This window comes from Mixophyes fleayi, chromosome 1 (genome assembly GCF_038048845.1).
Source record: "Mixophyes fleayi isolate aMixFle1 chromosome 1, aMixFle1.hap1, whole genome shotgun sequence".
Lineage (NCBI taxonomy): Eukaryota > Metazoa > Chordata > Amphibia > Anura > Limnodynastidae > Mixophyes > Mixophyes fleayi.
This window is the reverse complement of record NC_134402.1, coordinates 376,245,825-376,267,740: the sequence shown is the minus strand read 5'-3', so window position 1 is coordinate 376,267,740 and position 21,916 is coordinate 376,245,825. Positions and strand designations below refer to the sequence as shown.

Below are 21,916 nucleotides of genomic sequence, written 5' to 3'. Positions count from 1 at the left end.
GTTTAAAGGAAAAAGAAGCCGTTGTAGAAGGAGACGTGCATACAACTGCAATTTAATTCTGCCATGTCATATTGATTTGTTATTATGTTTAAAGGGAGAAACATCACGTAAATACTGCTCGGTGGTGTTACATTACTCTCTAACACAATTTGTTTAAAAAGAAAAATTGACATGTCTTTTAGAAGTCCCCATCGATCCGCCCTGTGTTCCTGTTATCCCTGCTTCTAATTTGCCTCTTCAGCACAATGTCGCAAGATACATGATGAACTGTTCAATAAAGCCCTGTTGTAATTTTGCCATCATTAACACATGGGGGCACAAGTGTTATATTGGCTGCTTAGGGAAGAAGCAAATGCTGATGTCATTTTCATCCTACGGTTACATTCTTGTAATGTCTCACCATGCACAATGTCATTGACGTACATTAAATCTATATTCCATGTCATTGTAGTACTGTGCGCTTTTGCAGAAGTTACATAAAACAGTTTATGGAGACTGTTAAAATAACCCCAGTTGATCTAAAACCCCACTATGCACAGTAAGTCATAGTATAACCTTTAATTATATATATATATATATATATATATATATATATATTAATTATAAAGATTGTGTTGCAGTAATTATTCATTAAACAATGTTTCAGCACCAAAGGCCATCACTATTGGCTCTTAAAGATGATAATGTCCTTTGGCACTAAAATGTCAATTAATAAGTGTTGCTGCAATAAGGTGTTCAGCGATCTCTTGATACGTGTACACTGTAAGGTGATGGCATGACCTGTGGGGTGTTAGCACCCTGATTAATATTCTCATTGTTGTGTGCATTTGACTCCCTAATCTGTTGCCAGGAGAGCTCTAGGACATCATGCCCCATGCATATTTATAAATAGATACCCGAATTTCCCTGTAAAATGCATGCTATTCAATGATAACATATTAAGTAAAATACAATTAGCAAGGCGTGACAGTCTGCTCCCTGGTAGATGCATTGCAGCATTTCATCCACTACATTTTAAATCTTTAGTAACCACTGCTCCACGTGCAATAATACTGCAGTTTGTTGTGCAGTTCGAAATGACCTCTGTTTATGTACAAGCAACGTGACCCGATGATGATCTTTGCTTTTTAGGATGTGGGATTACAGAGTGATCTAATTTTTGAAGAAATCAGCCGCCGCGTCAAAGATGTGGGCAATGAGCTGGTTAAAAAAGTAAATGCAATCTTCCAGTGGGACATCACCAAGGACGGGAATACTGCTGCACAGTGGAGTGAGTTTCATTGCCATTTAATACATTTGTTTTTAATGATTAAAATGTGTCGCTAAAATTTTAAAATGTCTGTCTGTAGTTCTTCAAAAATATGTCAGAGGGTACTTTATTTTAATAAAACACTTCTAATACTTATTTTTGTACCCAACATTTTTGTAATGCATAATAAAGTTAGTTGTGTATTTAGCTGCACCTCTTAGTCACATGATCCCCCCCCCCACACACACCCACCACCCCATCCCACGTCTACCAAATGAAGCTGGACAAATTAACCGTGTGTCAAATATCATTTCCTGGTGGTTGTGCTCTGATAGCCTTGGGCATTCCCTTGGCAACACTTAATCAGACCTTGCATGTTTTTAGAGATTAGTATTCCAAAAATATTAACTAATATTCACTATCTTTGTTAAAATATATAGATCACTTAAGAACATATATAGACACTTAAGAACATAAAGTCCAAAAGTCCAAATGGTGTAATTTCACTGCTTCTTGACTAGTCACTGTTGCTGCGTGTCAGTGATGATATTAGAGCAGAATGAAGGAAACATTCTGTACCTTTCATGTAAGATGTCAATTATACATTGTTCCCTTTTCTACCTTATTTTTCAGCCACTTGACATTTTTTCTCTATGACAACAGAGAGTTTTTTTGTTGTTTTTAATCTGCTAATGTTGACGGACTTAGGCTGCTATTCTGCAGCTTTTCTCCAGGCTTACTTTTGGATTAAAAATACGGCTAAATATTAAGTCTCCCAGGCTTTCTCTGAAAGTGTTTATCATTATCCTTTGGGTCTAGCTGCTGGGCCTTTTCCATTATTAAATTTGTTGCTCAGCTGTGTTTCCTTGTGTTTTAATCTATGACTTGTCATCTCCCCCTTGCTCTGTGTGGATGTTCAAGACAGCTACTGACAGCACTAGGAAAAATACGGACCCTTCAGCTCATTGCTGTCATGTCTGTTGACTCCCACTCTGGCACACTTAGTAAATGTCCTTGAGCTTGGCGTTGGAGAGGGAAGTAAAGGAAGGAAGTATGCTTGAGAAATAGTGCACAGGTCTATGTTGTCATTGATTTTTCTTCCATATCCTTACTGTTTCAGTAAAATCCAAACTCTTTTTACTGTTACCCAGTTTAAATATCCACTTTTCCTTACACTCATGGAGAGTGATGCAAAATGTTCCCTTCATTTGCATTGCTCATTTGGCTGCAGAGTTTTGCACAATTCTCTGGTGAAATTTGAGCTTAAGTATTCCGCACAGAATATCTCCCACCATTATCTGTCTTAACCCAACCGCAGAGCACAGTGAATTTGCAAATACAATACGGAAAGCTATTCCACAGGGTAGTGAAGTGAAAGCAGAACTCAAAGATTGTATAATAGGATTGTCACACCTGTGGTAAATGGCCTTTTCCACTGCAGAATTCAAGTTGTGCAAACTTTCCCTGCAGCTTCACCCATCTCTTCCAGCTCCCTAAAATTTCAAATACAGTAAGAATGCCATTCTACAGAATTTCAAAGCAAAAACAGAAATCAACGATTGTATCACCAGAACTTTGCACAGCAAACTTTCCCTGCAGAGTGACTCGTGATTTTGACATAAAAGTGGTAAATTTGGTTTCTTTTCTCTTGCACCATATTTACCATCTGTAACTCACCTACCTGCCCCTGGAACAAGTGTTGAACTGCTGATGTCAGTTGCATGTCAGAACATAGTTGCAAGAATTAATGATGTCGGAGCCTTAAGGCAGTAATTAGAAGTGTTCTTTTAGTCAGAGCTGTAGGGGGCTGCTGTAGAAGGAGTACTTCAATCCCTGAAAGTAGTTATTGCCCAATGGCACAGATTTGTGACACTTTTCTGTACTTGTGTCTTACTTAAGACTTGTCTTGCAATTCTCTTCTAATGTGTGTCATACTGAGACAATTTCAGATAAAATGCTTGTTCTTTTTTTTTTTTTTTATGTAAGAACACTTTTTTGTCATGAGTCATACTCCTAAGTACACCTGGAGTACAAAATGCATTGTATTAGTTATTTAGGCAGTTGGTTTCAATTTTATTTATTTTTTTATATCGCACAAATATTTTGATATTGCTTATTCAGTAAAAGAAATGGTCTAGTGCCACCTCTGAAAGGTTAAAATGACATTGACACCAATCTCTGTTTGCCCTTTGTTGCAGGACTTTCAGAACTCTTTTTCAGTGAGTTAACACTGGTGTTTAACCAGAATTGCTTGTAAATATTAAGGGTATGTGTTAGATTTATAGTAATGCTCTAAAAAAAATCTTCCACCAGTAACCTTCAGTCAGTATACTCCAGAGTGTACATTTAAGTCCATTTATATGTTCCACATTCTCTTTTTTGGATACTGTTTACATTTCTTTTATATGACTTAGTATATGACTTTCTCTTAGCTAGGTAATTTCTTACCACCTGTGATAAAATATTGTTTAGACTGAGCAGGGGGCCAAGTGCCATACTGTACAATGGTGGCAGTCACATTTCGACACAGGAAATGTCGTCAGTTAACCTATCAATATAAAAAATGTCAGCAGGCTAAATGCCAACACTCCCATTCTGTTTACAGCTTGAAAATGTTGACATTCATATTGTTGATCACAATGCCAACATTAAAAAACGAATGGCAGCGGATCTGGTGGGTAGGCACCGAACCCGCTGGTGTTATCCTTTTGATGTCTGCATTGTAATTGTCGACATTGTGAATGCCAACAATCACACTGTCGACATTTTCAAGCTGTAGACAGAATGTCTGCATTTAGCCTGCTGACATTTTCATGTCGACGGGTTATCTGCTGACATTACCTGTGTCGGGATTTAGTACCCAAATCCCCTGCACAGTACATTATTGTTATTTTAGAAAGAAAGTGTTTTCTCTATGCACCCTTATGAGCCCGTGCTATAGTCACGTATTGTTCTGTATGCTCAGTCAGTAGAATGCAGTTCCTGCTCCCCTGATACTTTTATCTTTAAAATCATACAATTTATATGTAACTGATTCCTGTTTCTAGATTTTTCTTAAAGGTATGTAACGATATTACAGGCATTTCCCAAATATAACGTTTCATTGTTAAACTTTACTTGTATTGGTTGCCGATGGTGTGGTAGAGGCATGGCTAGCACACACAATATGTCATCTGCTGTTGCCAGGCAACGTGACATAAGTATTCATTGCTAGCTGCACCAATTCTGCAAAGTCAAGGTAAAATGATTAGTCAGGAGCAAGTGATGATTCAGTTGTTGATTTCAGTATTCTTTCATTCTATTTATAATATTTCAGTAATCCGGGCCTATATCATTTATTTCTCCTTATATGTTCTCAGTCCATTTATATATGATGCACGTGGAGCAGATCATTTTTTTAATTATGTATATTTAAAGTCCTAATGACATATATTTTGCAGGGTGGTATAATCCGGAAACAAACCGATAACTACTTGTGACCCTGCATAAGTCATTTTATCTATGTGTAATAAGCTAGAGTACAGGCTAGTTTGGGCAGGGAAGCTGTACAGTTCCATGTATGCTTGTGGGAAATTGTTTGTGCTTTATTTAAAAATAAATAAGGTAAACATGAAAGTGATTCCTCGTAGAAGAAGGAAAGTGGTAACTCGCATAGTAGTTGTTAGATGCTGCTACTTTGGACACCAAAGGGGAGGGGTGTGTGTGAAGAGAAATCATTCTTAAATGATTGAGGGATGAAAGAGATTCGGATCAAAGGAGCGATTTCAGAATTTTATATAAGCAAAAGACATGAGAGAGGAAGGCAGGAAGTAGGAAGGTGAAGTTTCAGAGATATTTGTACATCGGGGAAGATAGGGTAACTAACATTCGTAATGTAAAGGAGAACCAAATCTAAAACACAAGTATTACATGAGATACCTACTGGCAATGTTCAATTTTTCAGGTGTTAAGTACAAAAGTTAAACATTTTCTATGCACAGTGTAATTCCAGGGAATTTGATTGATGAAGAAAGCGGAGTCTTGGTTTTTCACAGGCAAAACTTGTATTTTGTTCGGTAGAAGTTGGAACATTAGTAGGACTTCCGTTCCTGTGAATCATAGCAGTGTGACACCTATTGAAGCAAAGCTTGCTCACTGCACATATGGGGTACACTTTCCAACAAAGGGCATATCTGCAGTATCCCATAGCAACCAGTCAGGCATTTGCTTTCATTGTCTAACGTGCACTATCAATCCAATGTACTTGCTGATTGATTGTTATGGATTCCTGCACATTTACACTTTGGGGCTGCTTGCTAACATGATGCAATGATCTAGCTTGGCTGGGAGCCTCTGTGTAATGTCTCTCCTATAATTTACATAGAACAATACTTTATGGTGAGAGTAAATGGTGTAGTAAGCTAGTTACATACACTAAGGCTGCAGAACAGAAGAGAATTGTGCTAATTGTGTCATTCACGCAATTCTTTTCCAAAGTAGAACAATTGTTTTACTGCCGCGGCAAGTTGATTAGGGGAGTGGACTAAGAAATATTTATTATTATTAGTAACAACATCTGGATTTCTAAAGAAATGGTAGGTGATATCTTACGCCTCATCTAACAACAGAAGAATAATTTTCTTCCACAAATTTTAATTAATATGCAGTTTCATCATGGTATTTGTTTGGCAATTCCCCCCCCCCCATTTAGTATGCTTAATAATACGAATTGTTGAATATGTATTATTTAGTGATGATGTTCTCTTTTCCAGTTGGGGTTTTTTTGGGGGGTTTTTCCCAATCAAATTTGGCCTACTAAATCCTTGCAGTAAGGTCTTTTGCTTTCTTGAATGCTTAAAATACCCTAACATCTGTGTCTTCTGACATATTTTGTCTGTTTCTTCACTTTAAGCAATTTGCTAAATCACGGCTCGCTGGCTTATTTTAGCTTTTACTATAAATGAAACACCTGCAACCTGTCACTTTAGATGACAAGTAATTTTTTGTAGTATTTAGTTACTGCCTTCAAGGGTAATAATCAGCCAAATACATTTTTTTTTAACTTTTGAAAATATTTGAAATTTATCACAACTCAAATAAATATCTTGTAATCTGGTTACAAAAATGCACCTGTCTGTAGGATGTCCCACAGTTGGTTAGTTCATTTCCAAGAACTTAATTATGCATTTCAAAATGTGTTAATTTTCTCTAACAATAACAAGCATTTCATAAATATGGGTTTTTGTTTGAGAGGGTGGAAAAAAGAAAACCACTGTTGAAGAAATTCACATAAAATCTCACCTAGAGTTTACCAGAAAGCTTGTTGGAGAGTCGCATAGATTAAGTGGTCTGATCAGGCCAAGATTTAACTTTTTGGGGTCAGCTAGAGCTGCTACGTTTGGTGCAAGCCTAACACTGGGTGTCCTTCCAAAAACAATATCCCAACTATGAAACATGTTGGTGGGAACATGATGCTATGGGAAAAATGTGTGAACTAGCTTTAAAAATGTTTTCTATTTGACATCATAGAGTAAAGTAATAATGGCTGAATAAGTTTATGTGGATCCCTTGTTGTAATAAAATACAAATTGAAAAATGGCCAGTCTGGAGCTGGCATGACATCTAACAAGCTCTAGTCTACTTTCAGCCTCCTCCATTCCCCCTTTAATGGGAACGGCATGGCATTGCAGAGCAGCATGACGGGGTCCTGGCTGTGTGGCTCTGAGTCACAAACTCTCGCCCACCCTGTAATTTGATCACTACCCTGTAGTTCATTTCCCTTTTAAACGGCAAATAATTTTGCACCCTCCTCTCCCTGACACACACCCTCCCAATGTTTGCTAAAATGTGCAAAAAAGACAAAGGGTTATACAAAAGAGCCCTTGGCCTAACTATAGGTCAGATACTCTCTAGCAAAGCATATGTAACTGACACATGTTTTTTTCAATCTCTCTGTCTCCTGTGGATCAGGCATATGCAATTTTGCTACCACTGATACATCATATTGTTGTTACTTAGTAAGTCACCAAAGTTCTGGAAAATGGAGAAAAGAAAGCATATATTGAGCAAGGTAGACAAATTTAATGTAGACAACAAAACAGCAGGTGCAGGGATGGTCCTGCCCTTGAGAGAGATTACAGTCTAGTGGTCATATAACCCATGCCAATGGTTTAAAATACTTAATGACTTCAAGTGCATCCTTTAAACATGAGATGCATGATGGTCTCTCATGGGAATTTGGCTCACTGACTGATATTACCTCTGTGAAGATACATGGTTCCCAAATCACTCGGACACGGTATTAGGGGAAAAATAGAAGGATGATTTATTCTGCAGAACAGGATTAAATGCAGCACGGCCCCGTAATGATAGCAGGTCCAACAAATGAGGAAATCAGTTCAAATAAATCCAGTGAGATATGTTCCACAGCGCGTCTCTGGCAGAGCATCACCTCTTGTCCAACAGTTTAGTCACTCATGTCCAGCTCCCTCTTTTATCACCTCCTAATCACACCTTGGGATCTGCCTGTCCAGGGGAGTTGCAAAAGGTCTCGATTGGTGGGCTGCTTACACTATCCAGAACGCTCCCCTCCCCTCCCCAGGTGTCTTCCCTCAGGTGACCCCGCTGGGTCAGGCTCCTGGCTGGCTGTAGAGCTCACTAGTGGACAATCGGGAGCAAACAGAAATAACAATGATGGCTTAATTCACTTAACTCCTGAGTGTTCCCTGTGGAGGTGGAATTTTCCAAGGAGATGTTATAATTATATCACTGATACTTCCTGATAACAACATGGCTCAAAGTGCAGTTCAGGTATGGATTAAATGAAGGGGTTGTAACACAATACACCATGCCTGTTGCTTTACAACCTCCAACAGGAGATTAGGTTTTTATACTACTTTATTCTCACTCCACTTTTACATTTTCAGCTAATGGAAACCTTTAGAGCAGATTCCTTAACTAGAATATATCTATTCCATATCTAAAGAAACCAATTCTTGATCTAACTTCTCCTGGAGGTTTTGTCCTGTCTCCAGCCACTCCTTAACTGCACTCACTAAAAAGCCTTATGATTCCCTGGCTTCTAATTATTAATGTTTCTAGATTTACCTGATACCTTTTGTTTTTGACCATTCACTTTAAACAGAATAGTGTGAGCTTCTTTGGCCTAAGCGTCACTTCCCTGTGCACTCTCTCATGACACATCCTTTGTTATTGTAAACATTTACTAACTGGTGCTCCATTAATTAGATTCTTCTAGAGTCTTCACCAAGTCCATTTTTTATATTATTTTTTTATTTTGTGTTGCAACAGATACAAGAACAGATAGATATATAGGCATTTGTATACAATCAATGTAATCTTAGTGTGCTCAACAATAGAGTGAACATAAACGAGATTCTAATGATTAAACTCATTAGATAAAGAGGTAGGTGCTTAAGTGAGCATTACTTACGAATAGAATATAGTTAATGTTTTTGTTTTACTTTCAAGAGGCTTAGGGAAGAGAGGAGAGGAGGATGGGGAGGGAATAGGCAAGGGAGGGATGGCAAATTTTAGCCCAGGGAGGCAAGACTCAATTCGGCAGCCTGTTTTAAAGGAAAAAAAATGCAGGTGGCCCATGACCCAGCTCATGGTAGCCCATTATGGGACTGGCCTGGGGGGCAGATGTCCCCCCTCCTCCCCCCCTCCCCTCCAGCCTGCCCCTGGGAATAGGGATTGTGCAAAGGAGTTGAGGTGGAACTCTGGACAGGAGCTTTAAGACATGCATGAGGGTGCGGAATTATGCCAACAAGCCACGATTCTATGTAAGATGAATGGTTAAATGCAGGGCTCTTCCTTCTTATTCCATTTTCCAGGAATTCACTGACTAGTGAACTACCAGTGCAGCCCTGCAGTGTGGATTTCTCATAAGGATCCTCTTATCACACTTTATTTTCTTAGAGGGAACAACATTGCTCTTGACAGGTTTGGAAATCACTGTAGAAAACTATTTTATATACAGTACACATATAATGTCTGTTATTATTCAGAGACCATAAATCTGATATGGAGCTGAATTTGCTTACCATAAACTGCTTGGCATAACACATTTTCTATGCCCTCTCAAATCACTGCGTTCTAGTTTCAAAGACATGATTGCAGTGAAGGCTTAAATTTAAGCAGTTTATTTGTCTATATTGCAGGCTTTGATGTACATTAAATAATAATGCAGAGGAATTGAAGGGTGGAAGTAAAATGGCTTGAGACCTCAGAGGTTTAGAAAAGGAAATCTTTTTAAAAGTTAGCCCATTTCTGAAGTGAACAGACAGGAACGTTTATAAAATATCAAAGGGAAAGGGTAAAAATAAACACAGTGGTCATCTCTAAATCTCTTCCCTAATAATAATAATATATATTTATTTGTAAAGTGCTGACATACTATACAGCTCTGTACACTGAGGGGATCATGACATAAATGAATGACATACAATGACATGAATCAAATTGTAATGATGGCCCTGTCCAAATGTGTTTACCATCTAAGAGGGTTGGGGAAAACTTGATTACATAAGGAAGCAGAATAATTGTAGCAGCTGGATAGGAAGGTGAGTGTTGTTATTACAAGACAGCAGCATTATCAGCCACCAATAATAAAGCAGTCATTAGTGGATGGCATTTCTGTGCAGCTACCAGTAGTGCGGTATGGGTGACATGAGGACAGCAGAAGATGGAGATACAAAACAAGAACCAGTCTCTGTAGAAAAATAGTTTTTGTCAAGCATAACTATATTCCATCCTCTACATTGTAATGTAAAATCCTGCTTATATTTATGTTAACAGCCACTGTTCCATTCACTTATATATAAGTATATTATATATCAGTGATGAGAAACCTGATATACATATATTACATACAAGGGCTGCATGTGCTGCTTTCCAGCATTCAAAAGGTTCATACTTTATCCTTAATTTCAGTAATGAAACAAATTCGAATTGGTGGATCCACTTTAATAATTTCATCAGACTATAGTGATATACACTATTTACAATCCACTTTCTTGTAGAATCAGCTTTTTGATGTTTTTGTTTCAGTAATAAAACATGAACTAGTTTAAGGACTTTTTTGAGAACGTAAGAGGCTAAAAAATGTTAAAAGTCTGAAAACCTACTGTGGAGACCTGACGAGATAAAAATATATAATCTTTTTAAGTTGTTTGTTTAGTATGAGGCCATCCACTATTTATTGCACATTGGGCGCCTACTTTCATTGTTTCCCAGGTGTTTAAATCTGCTTGAAATAGCGGGTATAAATGATGTCTGCCATCCTCCACACCATGGCTGCCTGTTACCCATCACTGGTTTAAGTTGATCTGTCAGGATGACTGATGTTTAAAATGATATAAACAGATTTAGCCATAGTTAGGTCACATTGTAACTGGTTATAACTCAGCTTGGTGTTCCAAAGTTCTGGTTAAGGCGTTGGCCATATATAAACACCCCCTCCCACTCCCCCATTGCTCCCAAGACAGAGCCCACAATCACAATTATTTTTAATAAATTGCACAAGACTTGTATGCAATGTAGTTGCTTTCCAGTGACTGTTAGGTGCAGTATAGAATAAAGCTTAGGAGGCAGGTACCTGCAGCCAACATCACTATTTTCTGTAGGCTATGTCCTGCTGCGCTGCATCTCCAAAAATACACATTCTCCCTCTCTGCTTCAGTGCACCCTCCCAAGAAAGCTCCAAGGGTGAGGTGCTGATGTGAGAAGGCTGACGCTGTGATGAATCATACGACAGCTATATCAGTATAATGTCCATGGACTGGCAAAGGGTAACCACAGTCCTATCCAATACTAACCTAAATCAAAACACAAAGTGTCCATAGAAATCAACAATTGTAATTGCAGGTTGCAGGAGCATCGGAGTGACACAGTAGATTAGTTAGTTGTACATTTTTTTACCTCTACACTCAGTTGGAGCATACACTTATGACCAAAAGTATTTGGACATCCTTTCTATTTGGTGTGTTTGGCCATTTCAGCCACACCTATTGCTTTCAAGTGCTTAAAGTCAACCATACAACCATGCAATCTCCATAGTCAAACTAGCAGTAGAATGGTTCGTACTGATGAACTCCATGACATTCAACATTGCACTGTTATAGGATGCTATCTTTCCAACAAGTCAGTCCATCAAATGTCTGCCCTGCTAGCGCTGCTGTTATTGTGAAGTGGAAATGTTTAGGATCAACAACAGCACAGCCGCAAACCAGTAGCCACGCAAGCTCACAGAATGGGGCCACTGAGTGCTGAAGCATGTAGCATTTAAAAATAGTCTGTCCTTGATTTCAACGCTCACTACAGAGTTTCAAACTGCCTCTGGAAGCAACATCAACACAAGAACAACCACAATCCTCAGTCCATCATATCCAATGCAAAACATTGACTGGAGTAGTGTAAATCACACCACCGTTGAACTTGTGCTCTCTAGAATGATGAATCATGCTTCACAATGTGGCAGTCTGATGGATGAGTCTCGGTCTGGCAGATGCCAGGATTACGCTTCCTGCCTGAATGCATACTGCCACCTGTATAGTTTGGTGGAGGAGGAATAATTGTCTGGGACTTTTGCTCATGGTCTTGCCTTGGTCACTTATTGCCAGTAAAGGGAAATCTTAATACTACAAGCATACAGTGACATTCTAGAGAATTGTCTGATTCCCACTTTGCGGAAACAGTTTGGGGAAGGCCCTTTCCTGTTTCAGCATGACAGTGTTCCATGTATGGTTTCCTGAGTTTGGTGTGGAAAAACTTGACTGGCCAGCACAGAGCCCTGACCTCAACCGCATCAATCACCTTTTTTGATGAATCGGAACGCCAACTGTGAGCCAGGCCTTATCGCCCAACATCGGTGCCTGACCTCACTAATGCTCTTGTGGTTGAAAGGATGTGAATCCTTGAAGACAAGTTTCAAAATTTAGTGGAAATCCTTCCCAGTAGAGTGGAGGAAGTTATAGCTGGAAATGGGGGACAAACTCCATATAGCCCATGGAATGAGATGTTTAACAAGCACACATAAATGTGATGTTCGGGTGTCCACATGCTTTTGGACATGTAGTGTACTTAGTAAGCCATTTAATCTAAAGAGCAATAACTGAACTAGTATTTTACAGGTAACAGATGAGAGATATCAATTAATTGGGTGACTGGTAAATACTTCAATGGAATTAATTACTGTGTTGTGTTCTGTTAGTTTATCTATCTGTCCATATGTACTCTGTAAGCAATGCCCTTACTAGGATCATGCTTTCCACACAGGGGAGGCAGCCATTCTATGTGCTGAATAATAACTAATATGTGGGCCTAACAGATTCCTACTGAATTAGAAACAGGCTACTGCGTGTGTGCAATGGATTTCTTTCTTTTGTTTTTGAATAGTAGAAACAACATTAAACAATATAACAGCAAAACAAACAGGTGAGTATTTTAGGTGGGAAGGAAGAATACAGTGGAGAGGTTCTCTGCATCGAGGGCTACCACCAGAGCCGGGAGGGCTTTTCAATTAGCCTCATGGATTACATTTATAATTCTGCTGGTGGTATCTGTCTATTTTAGGATAAAGCCACTTGAACAGGGTGAATTAGTTGAAGTTATGACCAATCCCAATCTGTTTGCTGTAATATTTGCAAATAGTTTTAAGTCTACATAAAGAGGTGACATTGGTCTATAGCTAGCCCTTGTGTGTGGATTCCTGGCCTGGCTTGGGTACTGGCACAGTCCAATGTTTCACCATCCATCATTGAATTGAACAGGCCTACAAGCATAAGGCGCTCGCAAGTTTCTTGTACTGAAGGGTTGTAAACCTGTCTGGGCCTGGGGCTGCTTGACATTTAATACTTCAGAGATCTCATCAGGGGATGGAGAAGTGTGGTCTGTGAAGCAGGTCAATTTGGGAAGGTGACGTCACGTTTGAAGAAAACTTAATTTTGTGCAGCTCTGAGTCTACTTAATAAGCTGGATGTTGTATAAAGATGTGTAGTGATCTCTAAACTGTTCAGATATTTCTTTTGGGTGGTATACTGTGAGGGCAGTTATTCTATTTCATGTGTGCTGGAATTTTAGTGTTTGAGCAAGGAGAGTATCTGCTCTATGTCCCTCAAGGGATTTATTCTTTAATAGAATTCAGTACTGAATATGTGCAGCCAAAATACTTTCTTTTATTTACTGCCAACTAAGATCAGAGAAGAGCATTGATACACATTTGTTATATTACTAGTGCTAATTAAGATGGGTGGGATTGAGAGATCACTGTAATTGAAAAGGTTCTAACTTTTTTGAACATTTGCAACACATGGACATTAACTCTGGCGTCTGGTTCTATTTTCATTACTATATTACAACTAGAATGTCTTCAATCTTCTGCCTGCAGATAAAATAAACAATTCACATAATTAATGGTTACAGCTGTTAAAAAAAATCCTTTTTTGTAGCCTTCAGGTGAATATCTTAAAAACAAGCTTGTCTTTCATTTGTTTATTGTAAATTTTATATCGGTTTTTGAGTGTGTAGAGCAGAAAGTGACAAGTTATAGTGATTTTGTACATGTTTTCCCTTACAGAGAATGGAAGAAGTATGTTATGAGCAGAAATATATAGAACACCCTGACTTGTCACAGGTTTTTTTTTAACGCGCTCTGGTTTTGTGGTTTCTAGTTACATAATTTTGACAGGACATGTGATAGGGGGAATATGGCATAATAAGACATTGCTAAGATTATGGTAGCAGAGAAAGAAATGAGCCTATGTTTTCCTTAGGAAAAAATAACTTGCCATAATGCAAGGTACTTAGAGTCAAACAAATGGTAAAATCCTGGTTATTTTGTTTGCGAATGTTAACACTACATGTTCAATGTTCTAATAAGCTGTCGTTCTAATACATTGCATTTGTTCATTGACAATTTGGATCGGTTCTATTTATTCATTTCTTCAACTTTTGTTTCTAGAAGTATAATTCTTGTATTATTCAAACTGCATTTTGAGTTTCATAGCCATTGCTGCCATCTCGTTAGATAGGAGAGGACATGGGTATAGCTGACTAGTGTTAATATTGAATCCCCTTAGTGCTGAATAATCATATTTCTTAAAATCTAGAGTAACCTCATCCAAACAAATGATTTCGCTCATTGCCTTTCAAATGGACCACAGAACTCAAGGACATTATGCAGACATAATCATTTTGTATTCCAGTCAGCATCAAGAAATTCATTGCTTTGGGTATATGTGGACAGCACTTGTAGTACGACCGACATCTTGCCTGTTGTTATTAACTGATAGCTCTAAATGAGGCCTAATGCCACAATAGAGCAAAGAAAAAACGGTCACATTTGCTCCTGGACAAACCATGTTGAAATGCAAGGGTTGCAAATGCATATATATATATATATATATATATATATATATATATATATATATATATATATATATATATATATATATATATATATATATATATATTGTTATTGCATGCAGGGAATAGACTGGCTACTTTTGCATGTTAGCATATAAATACTGGACAACTTTATGTTTACACTGCAATGTAGAGTTGAGTTAGGACTCGCCTGCTCCCGCAAGGTGCAAATTTGTGCCTGTTATTTGCTTTGCTCCTTACTCTTAATGAGACTCATCACCTGATTGATTTTAAGCTGAAGCCAAATTTTTTATTTTACTTCCCAAGGCATGAAATGTCAAAGGATAAATGGCTGAAAATTCTATGTTAATTGGTGTCTTTAGAAGACCACTTAGCTGGAAATGTCAAATCCATGTAAAAAGATATTTTGTAAGAGCCCCGAATAAACGTATAAAAGTTCACATACCTTGAAAGACCTTCGCTGTGCAAGTTTTTATCATTCATTATCAGCCAATTCAGACTGGGAGAGACTTACAACTATTTTGTGAATTGGGAAAAAAAAATCCCACCTTGAGAACAATTTTATTCCTTTTTGGCAACTTTGGTTCTGATACATTCTTAAAATTTGCTAATGCAGAACATGGCTTTTTTTATTCAGAAAGCATGTATCATGTTTACTAGGTAAATGGCTCTTTTGTGTAATTTGAAGCACTGAAATAGACTTTAAAAAATGTGTTAACTTTGCAATTAGTTTAGCGCCACGAAAAATTCTAAAACTTTTTATTGATCACAAATGTCTGCCTATATGTACCATTATAAAGTTTATGTATAAATGTATGTGTTCAGTCTTTTATTTATGTCCAGATTCCTTATATAAAAATGTACTATTATGTCAGCATTCAGTAATCTTTTATTGTATGTTTAAGTATGAGAACACACATTCTAACTAGCTATAGCGGACCATTTTCTGGCATATGTACTAATGCCTACCACAATATAAGATGACCTCAGTCTAGAGCTGTGTTGCCGAGCTGAAGTTCCATAGAGATTAATTGGATTAAAATCGCTCAAGATGAATATTTTGGTGCTGATTCATGTTTGAAGTCCGTTTGTGTGCCGTATCTTGCGTGAAATAGCTCTGTGCATGCTCAGAAACGAACGTTACACAAATGACACCACTGCCTACGACTTGTGTTTACTCATGTCTTAATTATATAGAAAATAACAGCCAATGCAATAATTAGCAGATATACCTATAAATTGACTAAACATCTATAATTGTTTTTATGTGATCTCGGATATTCTGGATCCCATTAACGAGGCTACCCACTATCTGGTGGTTGGAGGCGGACAGATGTAGGCACTCTACAGTAAGGGTATGCTGATGAGGCTGATTCAAGTCCTGGGTTTCTCTAAGTACACTTATTTTCGAATGTATCATTTGCACCAGCTACGGGGCAGGTATAAGTGAAGACTGATAGTGATAATTGACATGACATAGCCTTTGTTTGGAAAAGTACATGTGTGCATGCCACTAGGTAGCGCAGACCATGTGTATGCAAACAACATAGACTATAAAATGCATTGTCTGTACAGTACTCAATAAGAACATCTAGATTTATGTAATTAATGTAAACAAAAAAATTTTTTTCTTTTTTTTTAAACTAGCCATATTTTTATTAATAATTATGGTGCTTAGAGTTGTTCATTTATTTTATAATACACATTTTTTTTGTATACGTTCTGATGTGTGTCTCTAATGTAAGCTCTCTAATGAGCATGGCCCTTCATACTGCCCTTCATACCCTTTGGTTTGTCTGCATTTATTTTGTCTACCTTGTACATCCCTGTTTTATGTATGTACCGTTTTCCCTACTGTACGGCACTGCGGAGCACTGTGGCGACTTACAAATCTACGATAATAATGTGACCTTATATTGCACATAGACTTATGTGTATACAGCACTCTGTTCTGTCTGTTAACATATAGCAAGTACTGTGTAGACAGAGCATACTTACATCCAGATTCAGATCGAAAAGCAGCTTGGGATCCGCTTGGACTTGAATGTGGTTGGAACTATGCTCATGTTCCATGTTCCTTTTTTCAAACTGCAACTTGCGTGATTTGAATCAGTCCCTTTATATGCAAACAGAAATTGTATAGACAAATATGTGATGCTTATGTTATTCAAAATGAGATGAAAAGCTGCACAGGAATTTTGTAAACATACAGAGGGAACTGTGTTTGCTCTTCTAATGTCATAGTATAATTTTAAAATTGTTATAAATGTAAGTCAATTTTGTTTTCTTTTTAACAATTTTAAAGCTATCGACCTAAAGAATGGAACTGGAGAAGTTTACCGTGGGAAAGTGCGTGGCCGCGCTGATACTTCATTTACCCTTTCAGACCAAGACTTTATGGAGCTTGTTTTGGGAAAACTTAACCCACAACAGGTAATTAAATGCACACTATTTATACTTCAGATATTGAATAGTACTTCTTCAATAGCTGTGTCCATAATGAGATTCTCTTAAATTGTTGTGTCTTTAACTATAAATTGTCATGAATTGTCACACAGCTCTCAAATTTGAATTGTTCAGGTCTATAAAACCAGGATCTGTGCATATAGTTTACAACTGGTAGATTTAAAGATGGAGTTACTACTATGTATGCTTGGAATTCCTATGGGAATGACACTGCAACATGAAATTGTTGAAGACTTTGTTCTAGAAATGAAATGTCTTAAAACCTTTTATTTTCTGCAGTGTTTGTTTCGAAATTTTGATCTGCTGAATTAAATGCTTAGATCGCTCTAAGTTTGGCTGTCATGTTCTGTCTGACCTGGTGGTGACCTGAAGAAATCCCTGATTGTACACATCAGGGATATGTTGTTCCTCATGTACCCTATCTTACAAATACATGAATATGCCTTTATTTAAAAAAAAATAAGCCTTCATTCTGCCAGTGATGTATGCTCAATCTTAGGAGATAATCTGGCCAGAGGAGAGCCAAGTACAGATCAAGCCAGGACCCTTTACAAAAGATGTGTGATTTAACACTTCATTAGTTAAAGAAAACATGCTGTATTGTACCACTTTAGCTACACATACTCATATACACCTATATGTAAATGAAGCACTGCTACAGACCGACCACCTGATTGGTGTGCCATGCGACAGGTGCCCAATTGCTCCGCTTGGCTAATAGAACTTTACTTCATCTTTGCAATGTGATGTGTGTGGGGTCCTGTGTAGTTGGTGAGAGTATCGCACACAGAGAACTACTTTGTGTGTATAGAATTGAATGTCAAGGATGTGTGTCATGAATATGTCTTTATTTTGTTAACATGCCTACACTCTTCAGGTGCAAATGCAAACAAGGCCAAGGCAAATCTAATATATAAAAGCCTAGCGGCGTGTGTTAGTGTGTGTGTGTGTGTGTGTGTGGAAAAAACTACCGGGTGACAGTGCTCAAGCTGCAGCGCCATCTGCTGGGTGGAGTTATATACTACACTGACCTACTAAATTCTTAGCATTATCGAATATCTAATATATAAAAGCCTAGCGGCGTGTGTTAGTGTGTGTGTGTGTGTGTGTGTGTGTGTGTGTGTGTGGAAAAAACTACCGGGTGACAGTGCTCAAGCTGCAGCGCCACCTGCTGGGCGGAGTTATATACTACACTGACCTACTAAATTCTTAGCATTATCTAACATATAAAAGCCTAGTGGCGTGTGTGTGTGGCGATGAAGATGACAAGAACCTTTTTAACACCTTAAGTAGCTTGATTTGACGAGAATGCATGAGTATCATACACGGGTTAACTTGTAAGTATATATTTTATCATCTATATTGCTATTAATGAGGAAACCCAGGAATCCTGTTATACAAGAAGATCAGCATGGTGGGGTACCACCTACATATATTTTCCCAGCCGCTTTGTATTTTCTTGTACTGGTAGAAAATGTCCCACCATGATGATGTTTTTGGTGTCTCGTTCTGCTCACGGAACAACAAATTTGTAAATTGGTTATGTTTAAATCCAGAAAATAATGCCACATCTTTCTAGTTAGATTATAGATGCTAACAGGCCATAAAAACGCAGGCAAGGGTAGTATTCACCACTGTGTGACTTTGCAATCTGGTCACAGATCTATAACAATTAAATGTACAAGGCATAAAAGTAAAATACAAGTGAGTCAGGGCATAAAGATATAAAATGCAAAGACATTATTCCTATACCACTGAGTCAGCAGGGAAATTGAACTTGCCTTTGAGGCTTAGGTATCAATGCAGATTGCAATAGTCAGCATTCTTTTAAGCATCATGATCAAAAAAAATGAAGCAGTACATTTACCACTCAGATGACCATTCCACTGCAATGTGTGAACTCATCTGCAGCACTTTCTTTTATTTTTTTTGCAAGACATTTAGCACTTTCTTCTTTTTCTTTTGCCAGATGCCACTGCAAAATTAAGTATGTATTTATGTCTCCTGGGAAGAAAAGATGATGATTTCAATGTGTTCGTGATTAGATTTTATCTGAGGTTGTTCATCTTTGATGCTATGCATGGTGTGGTTTTGTTTTTTTTTTTGTTTTTTTATAAAAACTCATCGCAACTCTTTTGGGACAGGTTGTGCTTTTCAAAGTGGAATTCTTACAGAGAGGATTGCAGAGGGAAAATAAAGATAAAACCGTATTTGCGTTTGATGTGTCTTTTCTCATTTTATTTTAGGCATTTTTTTCTGGCAAGCTAAAAGTGAAAGGCAACATCATGCTGAGCCAAAAACTGGAAGTCATATTGAAAGACTATGCTAAGCTGTGAGCAGGCAACCACGGACTCAGGCACTGCCGTCCTCATGCATAAAGAGATTGTGCTATAAGCAAGAACCGGAGTAATGATAACAATACTGTAATAATAAAAATAATTAATCTAATAATTGTCATAATATTTTTTTGCCCCTTATGCTAGAACTTTTATAATTACTTAAAATCCCAAATTCAGTATTCTTTAGTCATTGTTGCCATCTCGTTATGTAGAGTCACATGATAGGGCTGGAGATATTAAGGGATATTTATGAAAATTGCTACATAGGAAGAGGTGCAGTAACTCATAGCATCTAGGGCCTGATTCATTAAGGATCTTAACTTGAGAAACTTCTTATTTCAGTCTCCTGGACAAAACCATGTTACAATGCAAGGGGTGCAAAGTAGTAATCTGTTTTGCACATAAGTTAAATACGGACTGTTTTTTCATGTAACACACAAATAATTGATAGCTTATTTGTACACTGAAATTTAAAGTTGATATTTGTGTGCTACATGAAAAAACAGTCAGTATTTAGCGTATGTGCAAAACAGAATACTAATTTGCACCCCTTGCATTGTAACATGGTTTTGTCCAAGAGACTGAAATAAGAAGTTTCTCAAGTTAAGATCCTTAATGAATCAGGCCCCTAGTCAGGTTGTGTCGATTTTGTAGTACAGGTTAAAAAAAAAAAAAAAAAAAATGAAAGGAACAACTGATTGATGACATTGCCTTTTCTGCTCAGTTACCCATTCAGCGTTAGTCGTTAATGTCCTTATTATTCTCTTTTCATCTTTGCATGGGAGTCATTCATAGCTGGAACTGGAGAATTGAATATGTTGATTTCTATAGCAATGTGAATGCTGGCATTGAAAGTCATGTTTTCTGCTAATCAAAGGGAGGGAGTAAATGCTAAAATAAATACAAAACCTTTAAATTTCTTCATCTTATAATGGCTGATTATAATATTGATACCTCTCTGTACCTTAATAAAACACTGAGCTATACAGTACCTACTTGTATGTAAATATATGTTCTAATAAAAAAAATATTCATTTAAGTCTGCTTGAAATGTGTATTTAATGGTCAAATTCCCTGCTCTGGGAAAAAAATAAGTACTATTTCATGCTCCAGTGAATGGGTTCATTAGATAATGTCATTGTTTTGTTTTTTATTTTTATTTTGCCAGTGAAATCACATCACAAATATGTTCCTCTGTGGCATGCAAGCTGTTCACTCAAAGAATTGTTATAATGTTTCAATTATTGTTTTGCTTTGGATCTTAGATAAAGCCAGAACAGATATTTAATTGCCCTTAAATCATTTGCTTGCCTTATTTAATATGGATTTGGAATAATATATCAGGATTTCTGTTGTCATTCAAGGTTACTGAAATACATTAAATCCTCTTCAGTGTTCAGGGCTTGGAAAGTGCGGATGAAACACAGGTGCAGATGTTAGAATAAATTCCATGTGGATTTTTTTAAATCTAGATTGCATTTATAAATATGGTTTAACTTTTGAGAATAGCAAAATAGTTTAAAATTAAACAATACCTATATATTGTGACAACGTGGAAGTTTAAATCTTTTTGTTTTTTAGTCATGTGGAAACTTAGAACTACTTGTAGAAAATGAAATAATTTTTATTAAAATTCAGTGCCATTTATTCATGAATGTAAAAGTTTAATTTATATACTTAGCTGAAGTCAGTGACTTGAATAGATTTGTCTCACATTCATGGCAGCATCTATTGAATAATGAGGCTTAGTAAAACTAATAAATTATTTCCTCTTTAAACTGACCTCCTGTGTAAACCAAGATCATTTAAAGTACCATACTATAGCAACAGTATCATTTTAATTGTTTGTTAAACCCAGCAAAAATACATACAATATTTTTTTCCAAAACAAGGAAGGCATACTATTTACATACTAAAATCTAAAACATTGAAATAATTTTCCTACAGTAATCAGATTTAAAAAAATGTAAATATATGAATGCTGGCCCCACCTTCCCAGGTAAAAATTATGATCTTATTGAGCACACAAGGAGCTTATTTGCCTTTTCCTCATGTACATTTTCCTGGATGTTATATTTGAAGGTTTTGGTCCTGTCACTTAGCAAACAAGTGTCAACAGGCTGTGTGTAATCACAGCTTAAGAAAGGATGTTTAGTGCCAATCTCCCCAGGGGAGCCAGCAATGTAAAGATGAAATTACAAAAGCGGCAGTAGCTGCAAAGTCCAATATGTCCTATAATGTAATATAGGAAAAGGGATACATAAAAAAACTATTTTCATAATTTATATTGGCTTCAATGTTTGCATGTGTGTATAATCAGTGAAGATAGGCCCATATCTTCCCAAAATACAACTTAGCGAAGTTATGGCAAAAACTTGTTGTCCCCAATAATATACCTAATATTGTCATATTTCATATGTATCTGTGTGTACATTTGTGTCCATTGATTGGAGATAAAATCATATACATGCAATGC

The 21,916-nt window shown here is 37.2% G+C and overlaps 1 protein-coding gene across 1 annotated transcript in view; it reads left to right on the top strand.

Moving 5' to 3' along the window:
* The window catches only part of HSD17B4 (hydroxysteroid 17-beta dehydrogenase 4), a 188,266-nt gene extending 167,787 nt beyond the window's left edge, over nt 1–20,479 (top strand). Inside the window, exons 22-24 of the mRNA XM_075179291.1 lie at nt 1,132–1,270; nt 16,941–17,068; nt 19,348–20,479. Of these exons, the coding sequence (XP_075035392.1) occupies nt 1,132–1,270; nt 16,941–17,068; nt 19,348–19,437 (357 nt within the window). The 3' untranslated portion in view covers nt 19,438–20,479. The remainder of the gene's footprint in view (nt 1–1,131; nt 1,271–16,940; nt 17,069–19,347) is intronic.
* The last annotated feature ends 1,437 nt before the right edge of the window (nt 20,480–21,916 follow it).